General features: G+C 37.6%; 2 protein-coding genes across 2 annotated transcripts; both read left to right on the top strand.

Annotated features, from left to right (window-relative positions):
• The first annotated feature begins 7,229 nt into the window (after positions 1–7,229).
• LOC108267741 (E3 ubiquitin-protein ligase TRIM39-like) lies at positions 7,230–8,255 on the top strand. The gene has a single exon (XM_053681822.1). It carries the CDS (start codon positions 7,230–7,232, stop codon positions 7,803–7,805), a length of 576 nt encoding a protein of 191 aa, XP_053537797.1. The 3' UTR covers positions 7,806–8,255.
• Positions 8,256–15,048: 6,793 nt separating this feature from the next.
• Positions 15,049–21,725, top strand: LOC128633012 (E3 ubiquitin-protein ligase TRIM39-like). The gene is made up of 8 exons (XM_053681484.1): positions 15,049–15,382; positions 16,109–16,195; positions 18,467–19,023; positions 19,278–19,373; positions 19,494–19,727; positions 19,824–19,986; positions 20,088–20,123; positions 20,848–21,725. Exons 2-8 carry the CDS (start codon positions 16,132–16,134, stop codon positions 21,399–21,401), a joined length of 1,704 nt encoding a protein of 567 aa, XP_053537459.1. The 5' UTR covers positions 15,049–15,382; positions 16,109–16,131; the 3' UTR covers positions 21,402–21,725.
• Positions 21,726–22,497: the final 772 nt, after the last annotated feature.

The raw sequence follows: 22,497 nt of genomic DNA, 5'->3' as shown, positions 1-22,497 counted from the left end.
GACAATATATTATTATTGCACTTTCACATTTAAATAAACAGACCGCTGCTTTCAGCTCCATGCTGTACTACATTCCTGCTAATGTTCAAATCTTTGCATCAAATTAGACGGGTCCTTAAAGTGCATCATATCGTAGAAGCAAAAGCTAAATAAAATTGTACCCAAAATACAGGATAAGTAGAAATAAAATGCCATCAACCAAATGAAAATATGCAATCAAATATAACAATATGCAACCAAATGAAAACAATTCAGACCTGTACAGAAAAGGCAATAACAGTGTTTACAGGTTTTTGGCAAGAAACACCAGCCTGTCAACATTTTCTGGCTTGAGAGAGGAGCGAAGGCAGGTCACTACATTTCCCCCCGTACTAAAAACCCTGTCTGAAGGGGAACTTGTGGCCCGAATGCACAAGTACTTTTTTGCCAGTTTCAAGAGTCATGGATAGAGTCTCTGGTGTTCCCTCCACCAGTCCAGTGGATCCTCCTCACTGTCACGGTTGTCTAATTGTAGGTAAGACTGTAGCTCAGAGGCTATAGCTTGTTGTTCGTGGTGGGGTGAGGGTCTTGGTGTGGTTCCCTCAGTGGCTCCTCAGCAGTCTCAAGATGGGGATCAGTTGGGCCCATCTCCATGAAAAGAGTCTGGTAAATCTAATGATCAATAATCTAATGTATTTAACATGCATATCCAGAAAGTAGATTACAGCACATTACAGCAGCTGATTTTGTAGCACATTTGAATCTACTTCATTTAATTCATTTATAATAAATTCTGTCAATGTCAAGCAGATATTGTGTCAGAGGCTCCTTTTATTTTTCATCCAGTTAGCTCAGGATTTTGGTCTTGATGGTGCGTATTAGGTCTGGATCATCATCCTTCACTTTCAGGATAGAGGAGCTGAAAAGGTGGAGGACTGGTTTTACAAAGGACACACTGACATATTTTTCACTGGAAAGCGCATCAGTAAACTCAGTCAGAGGGCAGAGGGATTTGTTGATGGCCTCCAGGACGTCACTGTCCTGCCTCCTGCCATGTGGGGATGAGTTGTGGGGCCTTTCAGTCAGTGGACAAGACATGAGCAATGGCCCTCTGCTGATCCAGGACTCTTTCTATCATGGCTTGCCTCGATCCCCACCTTGTGCGGCACTCGGTCTTCAGAGCATGCTCTGGAAGCTTCAGCTCCCTTTGTGCCCCTGATAGCTCCTTTTTACACCTATTGACGATAGGAATACTGTGATAGTTTTTAAGTTATGGCTCAGACCGGCTAGTCCCTATAATGAAAGTTGCTTTTTTGTTGAAAATAATTTAATACATATTAAGAAAGTAAAGATCAAAATAGCTTTTATTTGAAAAAGTGCCAAAGGATCACCTTTTAAATTTTGAAGTTAAGCTTGTGTAAATGTCCTCCTGGATACAGGTATGTACATCTGCCTCGTTCAACTGGTAGAGGAGGAGGTGTCGCACTTAGTCAAAATCTAGGCGTCACACAAAAACTTAGTTATAAATTTAAATCTTTTGAAATTCTTTATAACAGTATAACTTATGTAGCTACAAAAAATGAGTCAATTCCTCGGATTATTATTTACAGACCCCCAGGGCCATAAAGCATTAATCGTCGGTGATTTTAATATTCATTTTGATAACCTGGAAGACCCACTGAGAATAGCTGATGTGTCCATCTTAGATTCAGTAGGGGTTAATCAGAATGTAATCGGACCTACTCATAATGGTGGTCACACTCTTGACCTCATACTAACATACGGATTAAACGTAGGGGCAGTGGTGGCTTGGCGGTTAAGGCTCTGTGTTACTGATCAGAAGGACGGGAATTCAAGCCCCAGCACTGCAAGCTGCCACTGTTGGGCCATTGAGCAAGGCCCTTAACCCTCTCTGCTCCAGGGATGCTGTATCATGGCTGAACCTGCGCTCTGACTCCAGCTTTCTGACATGCTGGGGTATGCGAAGAAAAGAATTTCATTGTACATATGTATATGTGATCAGTAAAGACTCAGTATATAGTAAATATTGTCATTTTTTTGACAGTCTGAAGTTGTCTCAGACCATTATCTTATCTCGTTCGTAATACGTATTGATCATAATATTTCCACCTCGCCTCACTACTGCAGAAAACGTACTTTCACATCAGCTACTGCACCGAGCTTCATAAATAACCTCCCAGAGACATCAGTTAGATTTGGATCACCGTCTGCTCTGACAGAACTCGATCAAGCGACAGAATGCTTAGAGTCAACGCTCTGCTACATGCTAGATAGAGTGGCTCCACTCAAAAGAAAAATAATCGAGAGAAAAACCTAGCTCCCTGGTATAACGATCAAACGTATACTTTAGAACAGACCACTCGACAATTAGAATGTAAATGGCGTCAAACCAAGTTGGTGGTATTTCAAACAGCATGGAAGGAGAGCCTCCTGAACTATAGAAAATCTCTTAGTGCTGCTAGAAAAGTCTATCTCCCCACCATAATAGGAGATAACAAAAACAATTCGAGATTTCTATTCAACACGGTAGCAAAATTAACTAAGAATAAAACCACTACAGAGAGAAGCACTCAATCATTACATAGCAGCGAAGATTTCATGCAATTTTTCATTGGTAAAGTTGAAGATATTAGATGTGAAATTCAGGCTATTAAATTAAAACCAGACGGTTTTATAACTGACCCTATAGACGATAATATAGCAATATCAGAACAATGTTTAGAATGTTTTTCTCTTCTTAGAGAGACCGAACTAGCTTTTTAATCTCTTCAGCGAAATCATCAACTTGCCTACTAGATCCTGTACCTACATGTTTCTGTAAACAGATTTGTTCTGGAGTAATTGAACCGCTTTTAAATAGAATCAATTCTTCCTTTAGCACTGGCTATGTACCTAAATCATTTAAATGAGCAGTTATTAAAACCCTGATTAAAAAACCTGACCTTGACCCCTCTCAACTGTCCAGCTATAGACCTATATCAAATCTCCCCTTTTTCTCCAAGATATTAGAAAAGGTTGTAGCACAGCAGCTATGTTCGTACTTGCATAGGAATAACATTCATGAAATGCATCAGTCAGGATTTACACCTCATCATAGCACAGAGACAGCGCTAGTTAAAGTAGTAAATGACCTGCTACTGGCCTCAGGGTTGTGTCTCGTTGCTTGTGTTACTTGATCTTAGTGCAGCTTTTGATACTATTGATCACACTGTTCTCCTTGATAGACTAGAAAATGTTGCTGGCATTAAGGGAACAGCCCTCTCCTGGCTCAGGTCTTATCTGACCGATCGTTATTAGTTTGTAGATGTAAATGGTGATTTCTCCACGCATACCGAGGTTAAATTTGGTGTTCCACAAGGTTCTGTTTTAGGCCCACTGCTTTTTACTTTATATACGCTACCTCTACGTCAAATTATTCATAAACATGGAATTAACTTCCACTGTCATGCTGATGATACATAGCTATATGATTCAACGAAGCCAGAGGACAGACAGCAGCTTAATAAAGTTGAGGAATGTGTAAAGGACATTAGACACTGGATGCTTATTAACTTCCTCTTAATTAATTCTGATAAGACAGAAGAACTTCTATTAGGACCATTTGTAGCTAGAAGTAGTCTTTCTGATCTCATAGTAACTCTGGATGGACTTTCTCTTTCATCATGTGCAGTAGTAAAAGACCTTGCTGTAATTATTGACTCCAGTCTATCATTTGATGCTCATGTAGATAATATTACTAGGATAGGCTTCTTTCATCTCAGAAATATTGCTAAAATAAGAAATATATTATCACTACATGATGCAAAAATATTAGTTCATGTTTTCGTCACCTCTAGATTAGATTAATGCCTTACTGTCTGGATGTTCCAGTAGGAGCATAAACAAACTCCAGTCAGTCCAGAATGCAGCTGCTAGAGTCCTAACTAGAACCAGAAGATACGACCACATCACCCCGATCTTATCAACACTGCATTGGCTCCCAGTGAAATCTCGCATTGATTATAAAATACTATTATTAACTTATAAAGCACTAAATGGTCTCCTGCCACAGTATCTAAGAGACCTTTTGGTTTTTGTTGATCAGACAAGCCTACTTAGAGCAAAAGATGCAGGCTATTTGACGGTACCTCGAATAGTGAAGACGACAGCAGGGGGAAGAGCTTTCTCTTATAGAGCCCCACGGGTATGGAATAGTCTTCCAATTAGTGTTCAGGACTCAGACACAGTCTCAGTGTTTAAGTCTAGACTTAAAACGTATTTGTTTACTCAAGCCTACCATGACTAGATTTTCTGTTACACTAAGCACAGTCCTAACAATCTCTTCTCTCCCTCTCTCCTTCTGTCGAGCCGCACACGATTTTATGGAGCTACTAGAGATCCTGATCCTGATGTGTTATTGTAGGAGTGTTGCAGTGATACTGTATAAGAGAAATAAAACACTCAAGCATGTACAGTTTTATATAAAAATATTCAGCTCTGGGATGAAAACAACTTCACACCACCCTGTCAGTGATTATTTTTAATGCACATTGTTGTGTGTTTTATGTCTTATATAAGAGATACAGTACCCGTGAAAATACACTTGACTGTAAAATTCATAAAGGTATTCTACCAAAAAAGTTTTAACACAAACATTAAATGAAACCCCAACAAGTGCCTTTAAACTTCTGGTCTGTGATTTTCACAGCTTCACTACAGATTCAGTTTACTGTATAGAGACTGTATTTCTACACTATTTATAAACAATGTGTAACTTTTGTTCTATCAAATCTAGTTTCTCGTGACTCCAGCAGTCTCCTGTCTGAAGATCAGCTGCAGTGTTCGATCTGTCTGGATGTGTTCACTGATCCAGTCACCACTCCATGTGGACACAACTTCTGCAAGAGCTGCCTTACACAGTGCTGGGAGAAGAGTCAACACTGTTACTGTCCATTATGTAAAGAGAAATTCACCAAGAGACCTGAACTGAAGATAAATACAACACTGAGAGAGGTTGCAGATCACTTCAAGAAGAAAAGTGGTCCTGACAAACCTGAGCTTCTTTGTGATGCCTGCACTGGAAAGATGAAGGCCCTGAAATCCTGTCTGGATTGTGTTCTGAGTTTGTGTGAAACTCATCTAGAACCTCATAATCATGTTCCAAGACTTATGAAACACAAACTAATAAACCCCGTGGAGAACCTGGAGGACTACATATGCCAGAATGTTCCATATGTAGTTCCTATAGAGGAGGAGAGCAGAGAGAGGAAGGTGAGAAACAATGATTAACATCAGCTTTGTATATTCTTATAGATAAAGTGAACTAATTTATCCAGTAGTAGATCAGATTGGAAAGTTTTGAATTCAATTTCCGGGACTTTTTAACCTTCACTGTTCAGCTATATGTTCTGATTCGGCTTCACTTCTAAAATGCAAAATTATTTACATTAATTAATCATTATGAGGAAATTATTTACTATACTAAGACTTATATCTTACACCACATATGAGGAGAAATTAACACAAATCACTTTTTTAAACAAAACTATTTGTCTTCTGCTCTGTCCTCAGACACAGCTGGAGAAAACACTCAGAGATGTGCAGCAGATGATTCAGGACCGACTGAAGAAGATCCAAGAGATGAAACACTCAGTAGAGCTCAGCAAAGTGTGTAGGATATATTTTGCAAAACTCCCTAAAACACTCAATGACAAGTTAAAGGAAACAGGTGAGAAACTTTCATATTTAACAATTTTTAGACATAAGTCTAAAACGTGTTGCATTGAAATGATCTTAAATCTAATGAAAGTGATGTTTTGTTGTGATTAGTCTCCACAGAACTGAAGAGGATTCAGCAGTATGCAGGTACAGTGAGGTTTCTGATTTCCTCTCATATTAAAATGTACATATCAGCATTACACCACTGCATCATCAGACTGATTTTCATCTGTAGATCTCTCCAGCTAAAAGGAAGTCTTAAAGTGTCTCTCATGATCCTCCTCACTATAGCTCCCTATTACTGCCATGCACTAAAGCCCTTAAACCCTTTTCTACTTTAGAAAGACTGATCTTCTTCTTACATTTCACTAAGAAAGTAATACATTAAACGTGTATGTTTGGACGAAATTAACTTTATTCTTTTTTTTTAAAAAACACTGCATGATAAAACTTTAAGTTCTTTGCCTGTCAAAGTTAAAAAAAAAAAAAAAATTCATGCAGCCAAAAAAAAAAGTCAGAGATTTATTCTTATGCCCTCAATGATTAAAAATGAATTAATAAATAACCCTTGCAGTGCATGTTCTCCCCGTGCTGCGGGGGTTTCCTCCGGGTGCTCCGGTTTCCTCCCCCAGTCCAAAGACATGCATGGTAGGCTGATTGGCGTGTCTAAAGTGTCCGTAGTATATGAATGGGTGTGTGAGTGTGTATGTGATTGTGCCCTGCGATGGATTGGCACCCTGTCCAGGGTGTACCCCGCCTTGTGCCCTATGCTCCTTGGATAGGCTCCAGGTTTCCCCATGACCCTGAAAAGGATAAACAGTAGAGGATGGATGGATGGATGGATGGATGGATGGATGGATGGATGGATGGATAACCCTTGCAGTGTCTCTATCATTGACTTTAGAGGGTTTTTTTTAAGCTAAAACCTACCAGATATTTATCACTAGAGACACTCGCTGAACTTATTTTGTCCAACAGGATCAAGTTTTTTTTCTTCAAATGTTTTTCTTCTGTGACTCCATGTTTTTCCTGAACAGCAAAACTTACAAACAGAAATAAATGACTAAAGTTTCAGAAGGAAAACATTTTATATTTCTCATCTTTGACAGACTCCTACCATCAACTGTACAAGTTTTCTCTTTTTATAAGAGATCATTTTAAATGTTTCATTCTTTAATCTTCTACAAATCCTCTTATAAATCCTAATGAATCTGATCCACTGATGATGGTTTAATATTTTTTATCTGCAAACTCACAAAAGTCTGTGTCACGTATCAGGAAGCTCTGGACTCCACTTCCCATCAACCACTGCACTACATGTCACATGACCACCTGCACCTGATTCACGTTTTGGTTAATGAGCACTCATGTGTATATATAGCCATTGTCTGCACTGATTCACTGTCTTTTGTTGTCTTAGACTCCTGTTGTTCATGTCTTGATGTTTGTTTCTTGCCACAGTGTGTTTGTTTCTTAGTACGTTTCTTTAAATAAATGTCTTTATCTGCATCTGCTTCTGGCTCAATCCATGGATGGTGACAGTCTGTGTGTTTCTCTCAGTGGATGTGACTCTGGATCCTGATACAGCTCATCCATATCTCATCCTGTCTGCTGATGGAAAACAAGTGACACATGGAGACACACGACAGGATCTCCCTGATACACCACAGAGGTTTAATAAATGTGTCTGTGTTCTGGGAAAGCAGAGTTTCTCCTCAGGGAAATTTTATTATGAGGTGCAGGTCAGAGGGAAAACTAAGTGGACATTAGGAGTCACGAGAGAGAACATTAACAGGAAGGGGGAGATTACAGGAACTCACCAGGATGGATTCTGGACTGTGATACTGATTAATGAGAATCAGTATACGGCTTGTGCTGATCCCCCTGTCCCCCTCACACTGAGAGAGAAGGTGGAGACGGTGGGGGTGTTTGTGGATTATGAGGAGGGTCTGGTCTCCTTTTATGATGTGAAGTCCAGCTCTCATATCTACTCTTTCACTGGTCAGTCTTTCACTGACAAACTCTATCCATGCTTCAGTCCTTGTTTAAATGAAGGAGGTAAAAATTCAGCACCACTGATCATCTCTCCTGTACTTAACACTGAATGAATTTTCACCTCACAGATTTAATCATTTATTAAATGGTGAGAATAAAAATAAATATTTTCCTTTTTCTAGGAAATTTTAGAAATAAATATTCTCTTTTAAAGTGCTGTACAGTTTATTTTAATACTTGTTTGTTTGTTTGTTTTGGATAAACAAATAATTTTAATCATTCAATCTGTTTTTTACACGTTATGATTGTGGAACTTTGTCACTATACATATCAAATATGAATAAAGATTATTTACAGTTCACGCTGAGTTTTACTGCAGAATTTAATATGATGAATAAAATGTATGAAGTTCAGCTTCTGATGTCTGTGTAGATAAAACCCAACAGCTGAGTTTCTCCTTCAAACTTCATCAAACACAAACACAAACACATTCATCTTTTATTTAGAAATAAGAAAAAAATTCAGGGTTATTGTGTTCTTTTAAAAAAAAGAAAAATAAATGAATGAATAAATGAATCTTCTATCTGCGCTAATTTCTATTCTTCTATCTGTGTCATAATCGTGCAGCCCTACACTGACCAATCAGGTAGCGCTTCCTTCAGGAATATTTATGAGGTTCCCTCTGTCATCCTATGTTTAAGAAATTTGTTTTCTGAAAATGTATGGGATCAATTTCCCATCAAAAGTATTGCTGTCCCAGATCGAAAAATAATAAGCGTGAATCAAGCATTTAAAAACACACGCAGAATTATATCGCACAAAACTGAAACACGAATTCAAAAATTTCTGAATCGCACACAAAATCGTTTTCCGCCCTTTATTTAGAAATAAATGTGTCAGGGTTGTTGTGTTCTTAAAAATACAAAGAAATGATTGAATAAATGGATCTTCTCTCTGCACTAAATTCTGACATCTGCTTGTACAAAGGTGAAATCACGTGGTCCATGAGGAAACTGGGTTACCTGGTGCTTGTAGAAAGGAGGTTTTCCTCCATATATTACAGTATATTACAGCTGAAATTGCTTTGAACTTCAACAGTGATGATGGTAATCTGTCTCTCTCTCTCCTCTGAACTCTACAAGTTTCATCCACATGCTTTTATAATTAAGAACACAGTACACGCCAACTGATATACGATTAAAATCCTACAGCAATGCTAGTAATGTGTCTGTTTATCAACTCAACTCTTCATCACACTTCACCAGCAGAGAATTAGTTTACTGGGGAACAGGTTTAACTGGAGCACTGAGAAATGTGGCTCCCCCTGTGTATTACAGCTAGAGAAGAGTTTAATCTGTTTTGTAGTGAAGTGATATCGAGCTCAGTAAGAGATTGGGAAAGAAAACCGTCCATTCAGACTAAACACACAATGTGACCAGATTTAGTCCATGCTTTCAATAAATATTCGTTGTATTGTTATAATGTATAAGGAAGGACACAATAATGCCAAGAATACATTGTATGTTTTAATTACTTATAGGAATCCTTTGTTTGTTTTGATTAAACATGAAGATAACCGAGTGGACAAGGACATGACAGTGTCTATGCAGTTGTGACTTAGTGCACTACGATACAACATGTTTGAAACACGAGGAAACAATTGTGTTGAATGGCATTTCACTATAACATTTCAATTTACTTAATGAACAATCTTTTTTTTTTTTTTTAATAAAGTTACTGCAGTTTTACTGCAGGTTACAGAAATGATCACAAAACAACCTTCAGACAAACTTTTTTGTAACTAAAGGGCCCCCCCAAAGCCTTCCCTTCAGCAGTAGCAGCCTCTATTGCTCATTGAGTGAATATAAGTGTGACCGTGGATTTGGGTTTACCACCAGGAACACACTGAAAGGGTTCTTTAGATTTACATTTATTCGGTGAATGATCTGATAAGTGATTTGACTATAGTGCTGCTAACAAGTTTTACAACTGACAATACAGCAGTGGGCTAATTTTATAAAAAAAGAAAACGAATATTATAGAAAAAGAAAACAAATGAATATGTTCTTCATCTTGCCCAATTACATCATTTGAAACAAATAAAAATGAAATAACACTCACAAAATTATGAACTCCGGCACCGCACAATACCTTCAATTTCCAGGAGTTGAAACTCCCAACATTTTAAATGAACACTGTATAAAACAACGAAAAGTAACAAATCACATAAGAACACAATTTAAATTGAATAACATTGTGAACTAGCAAGGGAAACTAAATAAATAAATAGCCTTGCACCACATGGCATTGCATCATACCATCGCAGACATTATACGTGATATAACTCTCTTAATATGATACTTTGTTGCCATAAACTAAGAAAACGTACACCCAGAAGTGGTATTTAACCAAAATATTGTCATGAGCACTTTAACCCAGAAGAACCTTGAGGCATGTGCACTGAGAAAGAAATTCTCATGTCTTTGGACAATGACACTTTGATAAACAAAGTTGAAGAGACCAGTGCATTGCTCAGGCATTTATTAATGTTTTAGGGTTGGCCATGTTTCCTTGAAGCTACACTTATGCAGAGGAAAAAGAGATGAAGCTGTCATTGGAAAGTTATACTGTGAAAATAATTCTTGCAGGAACAGTGCAATACTTGTTTTATTCTTTATTTGTGTGTAAGGATTGGATATCTGTGAACAATTTTGCACAGAATATATATTCAGATATAGCAGAAAAGGACATTGTGATGTTTTAAAGAATAGTGCTGGAGATTTACCCTTTAACTAATGTTGATGTTTTTAATGGTGTCATTAAAAAGTGCAATACATTTTATTTAGTTCTTTATTATTTAATTTTTTTATTTTTTATTTTATTTTTTTATTTGATATTTTTTCATTTCAAGGTTTAGATATTTATTAACACTTTTTTTTTTTTTTTTTACAGAAAATAGATTCTGATACTGTTAAACATTACATTGTGTTGTTGTAAAGAATACTGTTGTTAAATAAATCTTCACTGTGAAGCAACACTTCAATACAGGCTACTGTATTGCACTGCATTGGATATGATGATATTTTTGTTTTAATTACATTATTTTAATATAGTCAGTCGTGAACTAAAGTGGGCTGGTCTAAGGCATGAAACTCCAGGGCTGAAAATGAGTCCCACTCTGTTTGTAGGAGAGTGGTGAATCCTGCAAACCATCATTCTCTGGGTTATGTTCCTCTTTTGTCATCTCAACCATGTGGTTTTCCATTGAAGGAATTTACTACCTTGAAGATGGTCTCGATAAACGAAAGATCTCTCCTCAACAGGACTTTTCAATTAATTAATCAATGATTTTATTTCAGTTAATGGATTGGACTTTCTCTTTATGACTGAGACTTGGGGAAGTGCTGGGTAGCTGAGTCCTTTAGCTGAAGCATTCCCTAGTGATTGTGACTTTATGAATTCTCAACATTCGAGAAATGAATGACCTTTCTTGCCGAAAGGTCCGATTGTACAGACATCTCTATGATCTATCCATGCAGGACCATATATAGAGATGATCCATCCATGTGGGACCATAGAGATAGCCAGATGGCACAAAATTCAGGGAAAGGTTTTTTTAAAAATAGTGATTTCGATTTGCTTTGTACATTCTGTTGAAAGAATGAAACCCAAGCTGAAAGTGAGGTTCACCATGTTTTCATTCATCAGTATCTTCACAAATAAACACAGTAACTACACTACACCTTCAGACAGTGATTACACCTCATTATCTTTATACATAGAGACGTTTACATTTATGGGTGGCCACACAGAATGATCATTCTGGAATATCTTTCTTTTGTCTCTGTACATTAAAAGAGATTTACATTGATGGGTGAACATAGTAATCACCTGATATTGTAAATGTGAGAAATGACATTTGCAGGAAGCTCCCACTTTTTGCTTATGTCTACAATAATTGCTTTATCTAATATTAATATCTTTTGTCTTTATAGAATCGTTTACATTCATGGGCGGCCATACAGAGAGAACATTCTGTAACAGTGTTCTTCTGTCTCTATGTCACGATACCAAAAATCTAGTAGTCAGTCCCGATACCACCAAAAGTACATGATACTCGACACCAAAGTCCATGCCATGGTGTAGCATAAAAATTAAATTTAAAAAATAAAAGTAAAACTCTCCTGGAGGGCATCGTCCTCTGGCTGATACTGGCAAAGGGGGGTATTTTAGTTATTAAACACTGTCTGACAATGACTAATAATACAGTGGAGGCTACATGTGCTAAGGTGCACTCCTAAACACACACACACACACACACACACACACCTTATATGCTGACTGCAAGCATTAGTTTAAATTCACTGATATGGTGGCAGGCCAAAAAGATTTTTTAAAAGCATTAAAATTTGAATAATTATTAGTGACATTAGGCTACATTTAGCTGACAGGACACGGGCTGAATGGCGATGCATGGTGGCCCATTCGAAGGTAGTTTATAACATTGCAATGCATTAGTGTCGCTAACAAATAAATAGCTATCGCAAACATTACATGGAGCGTAACGTTAGCTGGTTTCACGGCCACAATGCCAGCTGCTTCAAACAAGCATAATATAGGGCTCATCTTTCAGGTGCTTTGCCAAATTCCAGGTGTTTCCTCGCTTTGTGTGAAATGAACGATTGCATCGGTTGCACACTGGCTTCAGAGCATCAATTATATGTTTGCTGTCATCTGCCTCGAATGCGAAGTATTTCCATATTTAACTCCTACCACCTTTCCTCTCAACGAGTCGGGGTGGAGCTAAACTTCGCCATCTTCTGTAGTTTTTCCCGTGTGCTTTTAGGCATTCTTCTTCTTCTTTACCACTTGTGGACCGACTAAAACACTTACGCATATTTGGTACCCCCATCAGTTCCGGAAGAATTGCAACACCGGTACCTTCATTACCAACGGTACCCATGCTACTGCAGAAGAACAAGTACCGTCACATTTTAAAAATGTTGATACCGACTTGGTGCCGAAGTATCGGTTCTCGTGACATCCCTAGTCGCTATACATAAAGAGATATTTACACTGATGGGTGAATATAATCACCTGATTTTGTAAATGTGAGAAATGACATTTGCAGGAACCCACTTTTTGCTTATCTCTGCAAGCACCCACCCATTTGCAAGCACCCACTTTTTCCTAATGTCTACAGTAATTGCTGTTTCTAATATTATGGTTGTTTGAAGGTAAATAACTGTAGTGCCAACAGTTTTACCTGTTTTATTTATGTGTTTTAACCCCATAAGGCCGAAAAACCAGCTTGCCCGTCTTTGACCTATTCCTGTAAGGCCGAAAAAACGGCTTGCCCGTCTTTAACCTATTCCTGTAAGGACGATATACTGGCTTGGACGTCTATGCCTAATCCCCGTAAGGCCGATATAGCGGTTTTACAGTGTAAACGTTATCCCCGTAAGGCCGATATACCGGCATTACTCTGCTATGATTCCTTACTTATTTAATTATTATTTTTTGACCCGGAAGGTTGATGACGTCATGACGTCATGACATGATTACGTCATTACGCCGTCATTACGATGAAGATGATCCGAGCGTAAATGTTGTTGATAAACTTATGGTATAATTGTAGAAGTTAACTAAAAATGCCAAAGCGAAAAGCTTATCGTGTTCCAGCTAAAGTCACACCTACAGTGAACACAGGTACATCTAAAACAGTGGAAAAAAAGAAAACATACACAGTTACACAGGCGAGAGCGAGGATTCTAGATAGTAGCAGCAGTGAAAGTTCAGGCGATGTCGAAACCGAAACTGATAGTGACAAATCCTTCTATGGAAAAGAAGAACAACCCCCACAAGGAATCAAAAACTGTTTTTCGTTGTCGGGAATGCGACCAATTTCTGTGCATTCGTGAAAACAGTACCTGCTGGTCTGATTATCCCCAGAAAGTTGACTTTTGGCACTAAAATGCATTTATTCAAAGGCATTGACCACGCTGATGCTCGTATGGTACTTCTAAATGAGTAGAAGGATTTTAGCGGGCATTTTTCATAATTTCTCTAGTTAAGAATTGTGCTCTAAGTGGAGTAAAAGCACTGAACTGCTTCATTTTCAAAGTAATATTACACAAATACATTATTATAAGTTGTTTCAAGGCCTAAAAATGTTAAAATTAAAATGTTGATTTTGGGGCCAATTTTGGCCCGGAAACTCAGGGTGGGCGTGATGTTTCTATGGGGAATATAGGGTTGTGGGACATAATACTGTGGGAACTAAGGGGTAAGAGGGTTAAATAAAAACATCTGAACAAAGTTCTGTCTCTCGTCTCTATATAGGGGTATAAAATTAGAAGTATTTCTACCTAATAATGTATTTTCCAATTAGATGTTTTAGTTTGAGTTCAACAAGCATAAAAAATCCATCCATCTTCTAAACCGCTTTATCCTTTTTTCAGGGTCACGGGGAAAGCTGGAGCCTATCCCAGGGAGCATCGGGCACAAGGCAGGGTATACCCAGGGTGCCAGTCCATTGCAGGGCACACTCACATACACATTCACATACACTTCGGACTTGCCAATCAGCCTACCATGCATGTCTTTGGACTGGGGGAGGAGCCAGAGTACCCAGAGGAAATCCCCACAGCACAGGGAGACACACTCCGCACACACAGGGCCACAGTGGGAATTGAACCCCCGACCCTGGAGGTGTGAGGCAAACGTGCTAACCACTAAGCCACCAGCATAAAAAAATCACTTTATAAATGAATCCATTTCATTTAAACTTTATTTGATCAAAAGTAAGTTGGACTAACTCAGTTACATCTCATTGCATGAATGAGGTTTTTCATGAGTTGGGGCAATATTTATTGGATGGAAATACTTCCCTCAATTAAAAAATGACTTTTCCAGGTTGTCTACCAGCACATGAAATATAGCACTGATATTTCTACTGTCTGTTTTTTAACATTATGATTGTGGAAATTTGTCATTACAATTCAAATATTAATAAACATCATCATTCAGTTCACACTGTTTTTTACTGTAGAATTTAATGCAATAATAAAATGTATTAAAAGCATCTGCTGATGTCCGTGTAGGTATGATTGAACAAAAACATGTTTATCCTTAAAACAAAAATATACTCAAGCATTATAAATTATTTTATTTACAAGTAAACATTGCAAAAGCAACAACAACAATACAATACAAGATTATCGAAAAGTGTTAATCACCAATAAAATAATTCCAGCATGTGATCCATGTGATCATGAGTGAATGAATGAAGGAATCCTCCATTTGCTGCAAATGCTGCCATCTACTGGTACAAAGATGAAATGACGTGGCCCAGGAGAAAACGATCTTATCCGATAATCACAATAATCTGCAGAAGAAATAAACAACATTATTGTTATTTCACGTGCAATTTGAATGACTCATGAGCAGAGGTGAAGCTAGGGAGGTGGAGACAAACTGCATTGTGATCATATGTGGAACTGCCCCTTTATCAAACACTACGAAGTGAACAAGGAAGTGACTAAAGTGAAAGAGAAAAGCAGTTAGCTCCCATCGAGAAGAAACCCTTATTTTCACATTAATTTCTGAAATTAACTGCAGGATATTCACTGACTCTGGAATATAAATGCAGACAATTCTCACTCCCTGAAAAGTGGCAAGTAAAATAAAGGTATGTACTTCAGTGAATGTTTTATAGTTCAGAGGTTTTGTCAGTGTGTGATTTATCAGGATAAACTGCGCATGTTAACAATATCAGACAGAGACAGGGTCTCTAACACACTGCTGAAATACTGACTCTGAAATACAAACTGATTATAACTGTGTTTTTTATACTGTGTATTTAATGATCAGTGATCAACCGAGACAGCAAAGCTGAAAAACAGACTCAAAGGTTCCTTTATTTTATTAACTGCTCAAAAGTGGAGAGTTGAACTGATTCCAGCATGAACACTTAAATACAAGTTAAAATACAATTATACTTTATGCTTAATGACTACATTTGTCCAAATGTGTGGGCTGAACTTAATTACTTAATTGTGTGTGTGTGTGTGTGTGTGTGTGTGTGTGTGTGTGTGTGTGTGTGTGTGTGTGTTAGAAGTACAGAGGTGAGCACTGGGTGAAACATAAAAACTTCTACAAACATATCAGGAAGAGAGAAACTGTGAATGATACAGTTAGTGAGCTGAGAGCTGTGAGAATGATCAGTGAAATTCTGTGTTTATTACAATCTAATGAAGATGAAGAATGTTTACGTGTGTTTTATATCACAGTCTAAATGCTTCCAGTGTCATTGCTCATGTTTAACACTGCAGACAGACATGCTGAGTCAAACAGACTAATATCACCTCATACTGTTACATGTGTGAACTGAATGATGTGATTTCTTACTGAAAAGATTCAAAACACAGGAGGAAGGAAATGGCTGAATCTTCATCACCAACAAAAGGCGGAAGAAGGAGCAGCATGGATGCACCACACTCCTGTAAGTTATACAGCTTATATATGATTTATTTGTATTTATTAAATAGTTACACAATAGTAAGTTACTGTTTCTATAGTAACAACTAATTCACAATGACTTGCACTGCATGGTGGATGTGCTACATCATTTATTGAAGGACTGGCACAATATGAAATTTTGTCTGAAATTAATTGTTATAAAAATGATCTCAATGAACGGTTTAATTGTTTTTCTGATGATTTTATGAAACTGTTTTCAGATAAGAAGAACACTTGTGTAATAATGCACAAACATCTCAGAAAGCTATTTATTGACAATGATAGTGTAACTATGGAGGAATATTTATTAGTTAAATATTTAAATATATAATGAAATAATTCCATAATTAGATATGTTGTTAAAAATATAGGAATCTGGTCTGCATGTGCTCCACATCATTTAAAGTAACTACAGACTGATAAAAGTGTTTTTGTTAAAGAAAAAAAGTGTTATTGTTGGCGTGTTGCAGTGATACAGTGTAAGAGAAATAAAGCACTCAAGCACGTACAGTTTTCTGTGAAAATAATCAGCTCTGGGATGATAACGAAGCTTTGTGTCATCACACCACCCTGTCATGATTATTTTTAATGCAGGTACTTGTTTTTTATTTCTTATGTAAGAGCTACATTTGCAAATAATTAAATAACATCAGCAAGAGCCTTTAAACTTCAAGTGTCGGTTTATATTAGAATAAAAAGCCTTTTTCGTATGAGTACAGGAAAACATGTACAGGGTACTTGAATAGCCTGGAAAAGCATTATATTCACTTTCAACAAATTTAAGGGCATGAAAAGTCTTAAATGTCATAAATAGTGGGGAAAAGGCTTAAAAATAATTAGCAGAGGTCTTACATTGTGGAGAGTGAACAGAGTTGACGTTTGAATGATCAAACGTGTTTTTGATTGGTTGGTGGTTACTATGGTAACTGATTTGCACGCTAACAGAGCTGCTGCAGTGGTACGGGATGCGCTGAGGTGGATGTGAAGTAATGGGGAAATGTAAATCTAACAGCAAGTGGCCAGAAAATAATCAGTTCTCGGATTGGTTAAAAGCAGTAGCAGGAAATGATTTGGAAACCCACAGAAGCATTTGTAAGAAATGCTTCAAAGTTGGCTCTACGGGTGTTCAGGCCGTGGAATGACACATGCAAGGGGAAAAGTTGAAGCAGTACAGTATGTGCGAGCTATAGCAAAATCCTATTGCTGCCTGTTGCTGTCAGGTAGCCAAGCAGTGCAGTGTTAGTACTGAAACTACTAGCGGACTAGCGTACAAGCGTACAAACGTCCAACCAGTAATCATTCAACATCGGAGTAATATGTGGCTCTAGGCCCACTCTGAAAGCAGAGGTTATCTGGTGTAACGGCCATTGGAGAATCATCACTCATACACTTCCAATGACAGCAGTCGTTATTGATTCAGTTTTTAAAGCAATGTTTCCCAACTCCGAGCTTGTGAAGACCTTCATATGCGGACGAGACAAGACTGGCTACATCACCAGGTTCACTTTGGCTCTGTACGCTAAAATAAATAAGTAAATAACACTGTGCAGGGCAATAAACAAGACTGTGTTTGTGGTCAGTGTTGATGAGAGTCTAAAAAAAACAACCAAGACCAAGCAAAGAGATATTTTCTTTAAAATTATAAAGATTCATCATAGGGATAAAATTATAGAGATTCATTATCGAGATTATAATAGTGATTCTTCCATTAAAATGTTTAATCCCTGCGTTTTTTTATACAGTTGAATTAAGTCTTAGCACTAAATTGTGGTGGTTTACACAGTGCTTTGCATTTTAAGTAGTTCACCTGTATTTTAATGCAGGATATTTGGAATATTAAGCATGTGTCTATATCCCTAAAAATGTATTACATTATTGAAAAAGAAAACACATAAATGTACATTATTATAAAATAAACATCCAGAGGCATACAAGTAGCCTTAGTGGTCTTGATTTTGCAGTGTTGATTTTTGGTATCTACAACTTTATAAACCAGCTGATTAATGATTTAATGTGTTTTTAAACCATTTTTAATTTGCGAATTTGGTCTTAATTGTTCTTTTATTTTACCCTACAAAATTTTAGAAGGCTTAAATTTCATGATCTCAAACCTGCAGATTCCCTGCATTCTGGTCTGTGATTTTCACACCTTCACTGCAGATGCAGTTTACTGTATAGAGACAAGGTTGAAAGAAATTACAGTATTTCTACACTATTTATAAACAATGCGTAACTTTTGTTCTATCAAACCTAGTTTCTCGTGACTCCAGCAGTCTCCTGTCTGAAGATCAGCTGCAGTGTTCGATCTGTCTGGATGTGTTCACTGATCCAGTCACCACTCCATGTGGGCACAACTTCTGCAAGAGCTGCCTTACACAGTGCTGGGAGAAGAGTCAACACTGTCACTGTCCATTATGTAAAGAGAAATTCACCAAGAAACCTGAACTGAAGATTAATACAACACTGAGAGAGGTTGCAGATCACTTCAAGAAGAAAAGTGGTCCTGACAAACCTGAGGTTCTTTGTAATGCCTGCACTGGAGAGAAGCTGAAGGCCCTGAAATCCTGTCTGGATTGTTGCGCAAGTTTGTGTAAAACTCATCTAGAGCTTCATAATCATGTTCCCAAACTTAAGACACACAAACTAATAAACCCTGTGGAGAACCTGGAGGACTACATATGCCAGAAACATGAGAGAGCTCTGGAGCTGTTCTGTAGAGATGATCAGACGTGTGTGTGTAAGTTCTGCACTGAAGGAGATCACAAGAATCACAACACTGTTCCTATAGAGGAGGAGAGCAGAGAGAGGAAGGTGAGAAACACTGATTAACATCAGATTTTGACATTCTTATGGATATTACAATTCAATTTATCCTGTGGTAGATAGATTTTGCCTTCAGATAGAACAGCTCCAAGAAAATAATTAATTGACAATAATAATAATTTATTACTGAAAATTATTTGTTACACCACGCATAGGGAAAATTATGAAAAGTCACTTAACAAAACAGAGGGACAAATTTAATACGCATGAAGTCAATTATGTTTCTTCTACTCTGTCCTCAGACACAGCTGGGGAAAACACAGACAGATGTGCAGCAGATGATTCAGGACCGACTGAAGAAGATCCGAGAGATCAAACACTCAGTAGAGCTCAGCAAAGTGTGTGGGAAATATTTTGTGTATTGTTTGCTCTAATTTGTAGAAATGAACAAACTGCATTAAACATTGTTTCACTATTCAGTGTTATCTGATGGAAGTGAAAATGTGTTCCTCCTTTAGAGAAGCACAGAGAAAGAGAAAGCAGACAGTGTTGAAGTCTTCACTGCTCTGATTCACTCCATTGAGAGAAGTCAGGCTGAGCTGCTCGAGGTGATGGAGGAGAAGCAGAAAGCAGCAGAGAGGCAGGCTGAAGGACTCATTAAAGAGCTGGAGCAGGAAATCACTGTGCTAAAGAGGAGAGACACTGAGCTGGAGCAGCTCTCACACACTGAGGAGCATCTCCACCTCCTACAGGTCAGTGTTCCTCTCTCTGCTCACTGGCAATGCAGAACATCACAGAACAACACTCACCATGCTGAGGGATTTCTCCTCTCTCCTGCTCTACTGTAGATTTACTCCTCTATGTGCAGCCCTCCACACACCAAGAACTGGACTGAGATCAGTATTAACACTGATCTGAGTGGGGACACTGTGAGGACAGCTCTGTCTCAGCTTCAGAAGACTCTGAATGAGAAACTCACTAAAACACTCAATGACAAGTTAAAGGAAACAGGTGAGGAACTTTCATATTTAACAAGTTTTAGGCATAAGTCTAAAATGTGTTTTATTAAAATGATCTTAAATCTAATGAAAGTGATGTTTTGTTGTGATTAGTCTCCACAGAACTGAAGAGGATTCAGCAGTATGCAGGTACAGTGAGGGTTCTGATTTCCTCTCGTATTAAAATGTACATATCAGCATTACACCACTGCATCATCAGACTGATTTTCATCTGTAGATCTCTCCAGCTAAAAGGAAGTCTTAAAGTGTCTCTCATGATCCTCCTCACTATAGCTCCCTATTACTGCCATGCACTAAAGCCCTTAAACCCTTTTCTACTTTAGAAAGTCTGATCTTCTTCTTACATTTCACTAAGAAAGTCATGCAGGAAAGATGTATGTTTGGACAGAGGTTCACTTTATCCTTTAAAAAAAAAAATCATGAGTATTAAACTTTAATTTCTTTGCCTATCAAATGTCAATGTTTTTGTGCAAAAGTCATGTTTTCTCTTGTGTGTGTGTGTGTGTGTGTGTGTGTGTGTGTGTGTGTGTGTGTATGTGTGTGTGTGTGTGTGTGTGTGTGTGTGTGTGTGTGTGTGTGTGTGTGTGTGTGTGTGTGTGTGTGTTTCATGTTCTGTGACTCTAAAATATGAAATAAAGTTTCAGAAGGAAAACATTTTATATTTCTCATCTTTGACAGGCTCCTACCATCAACTGTACAAGTTTTAATTTTTTACAAGAGATCATTTAAAATGTTTCATTATTTAATCTTCTACAAATCCTCTTATAAATCCTAATGAATCTGATCCACTGATGATGATGATTTCATATTTTTTACCTGCAAACTCTCATCTCACTCTGTGTGTTTCTCTCAGTGGATGTGACTCTGGATCCTGATACAGCTCATCCTAAACTCATCCTGTCTGCTGATGGAAAACAAGTGACACTTGGAGACACACGACAGGATCTCCCTGATACACCACAGAGGTTTAATAAATGTGCCTGTGTTCTGGGAAAGCAGAGTTTCTCGTCAGGGAGATTTTATTATGAGGTGCAGGTCAGAGGGAAAACTGCGTGGGATCTCGGAGTCGCCAAAGAGTCCATTAACAGAAAGGGGGGGATTACACTGAGACCTCAGAATGGATTCTTGGCTGTGATACTAAGGAATGAGAATCAGTATACGTATACGGCTTGTGCTGATCCCTCTGTCCCCCTCACACTGAGAGAGAAGGTGGAGACGGTGGGGGTGTTTGTGGATTATGAGGAGGGTCTGGTCTCCTTTTATGATGTGAAGTCCAGCTCTCATATCTACTCTTTCACTGCTCAGTCTTTCACTGACAAACTCTATCCTTACTTCAGTCCTTATTTAAATGAAGGAGATAAAAATTCAGCACCACTGATCATCTCTCCTGTATTTAACACTGAATGAATTTTCACCTCACAGATATAATCGTTTATTAAATGGTGAGAATAAAAATAAATATTTTACTTTTTCTGGTAAATTTTAGAAATACATATTCCCTTTTAAAGTGCTGTACAGTTTATTTTAATACTTGTTTGTTTATTTGTTTGTTTTGGATAAACAAATAATTTTAATCATTCAATCTGTTTTTTACACGTTATGATTATGGAACTTTGTCACTATACATATCAAATATGAATAAAGATCATTTACAGTTCACACTGAGTTTTACTGCAGAATTTAATATGATCAATAAAATGTATGAAGTTCAGCTGCTGATTTCTGTGTAGATACAACAGTACACCTTTCTCCTTCTGCTTCAAACTTCATCAAACACAAACACATTCATCTTTTATTTAGAAATAAGAAAAAAATTCAGGGTTATTGTGTTCTTTTAAAAAAAAGAAAAATAAATGAATGAATAAATGAATCCTCTATCTGCGCTAATTTCTATTCTTCTATCTGTGTCATAATCGTGCAGCCCTACACTGACCAATCAGGTAGCGCTTCCTTCATGAATATTTATGAGGTTCCCTCTGTCATCCTATGTTTAAGAAATTTGTTTTCCGAAAATGTATGGGATCAATTTCCCATCAAAAGTATTGCTGTCCCAGATGGAAAAATAATAAGCGTGAATCAAGCATTTAAAAACACACGCAGAATTATATCGCACAAAACTGAAACATGAATTCAAAGATTTCTGAATCGCACACAAAATCGTTTTCCGCCCTTTATTTAGAAATAAATGTTTCAGGGTTGTTGTGTTCTTACAAATAAAAAGAAATGATTGAATAAATGGATCTTCTCTCTGCACTAAATTCTGACATCTGCTTGTACAAAGGTGAAATCACGTGGTCCATGAGGAAACTGGGTTACCTGGTGCTTGTAGAAAGGAGGTTTTCCTCCATATATTACAGTATATTACAGCTGAAATTGCTTTGAACTTCAACAGTGATGATGGTAATCTGTCTCTCTTTCTCCTCTGAACTCTACAAGTTTCATCCACATGCTTTTATAATTAAGAACACAGTACACGCCAACTGATATATGATTAAAATCCTAC

This window comes from Ictalurus punctatus, chromosome 7 (assembly GCF_001660625.3).
Source record: "Ictalurus punctatus breed USDA103 chromosome 7, Coco_2.0, whole genome shotgun sequence".
NCBI classification, from domain to species: domain Eukaryota; kingdom Metazoa; phylum Chordata; class Actinopteri; order Siluriformes; family Ictaluridae; genus Ictalurus; species Ictalurus punctatus.
This window is presented reverse-complemented; position numbering and strand designations above follow the sequence as displayed.

Excerpts from the sequence above, each read along its gene's own strand:
- LOC128633012 (XM_053681484.1), top strand. The coding sequence starts at position 16,132 with ATGGCTGAATCTTCATCACCAACAAAAGGCGGAAGAAGGAGCAGCATG. Across the intron at positions 16,196-18,466 it reads CATGGATGCACCACACTCCT|TTTCTCGTGACTCCAGCAGT; the intron begins GTAAGTTATACA and ends TATCAAACCTAG. Across the intron at positions 20,124-20,847 it reads GAGGATTCAGCAGTATGCAG|TGGATGTGACTCTGGATCCT; the intron begins GTACAGTGAGGG and ends TGTTTCTCTCAG.
- LOC108267741 (XM_053681822.1), top strand. The coding sequence starts at position 7,230 with ATGGTGACAGTCTGTGTGTTTCTCTCAGTGGATGTGACTCTGGATCCT.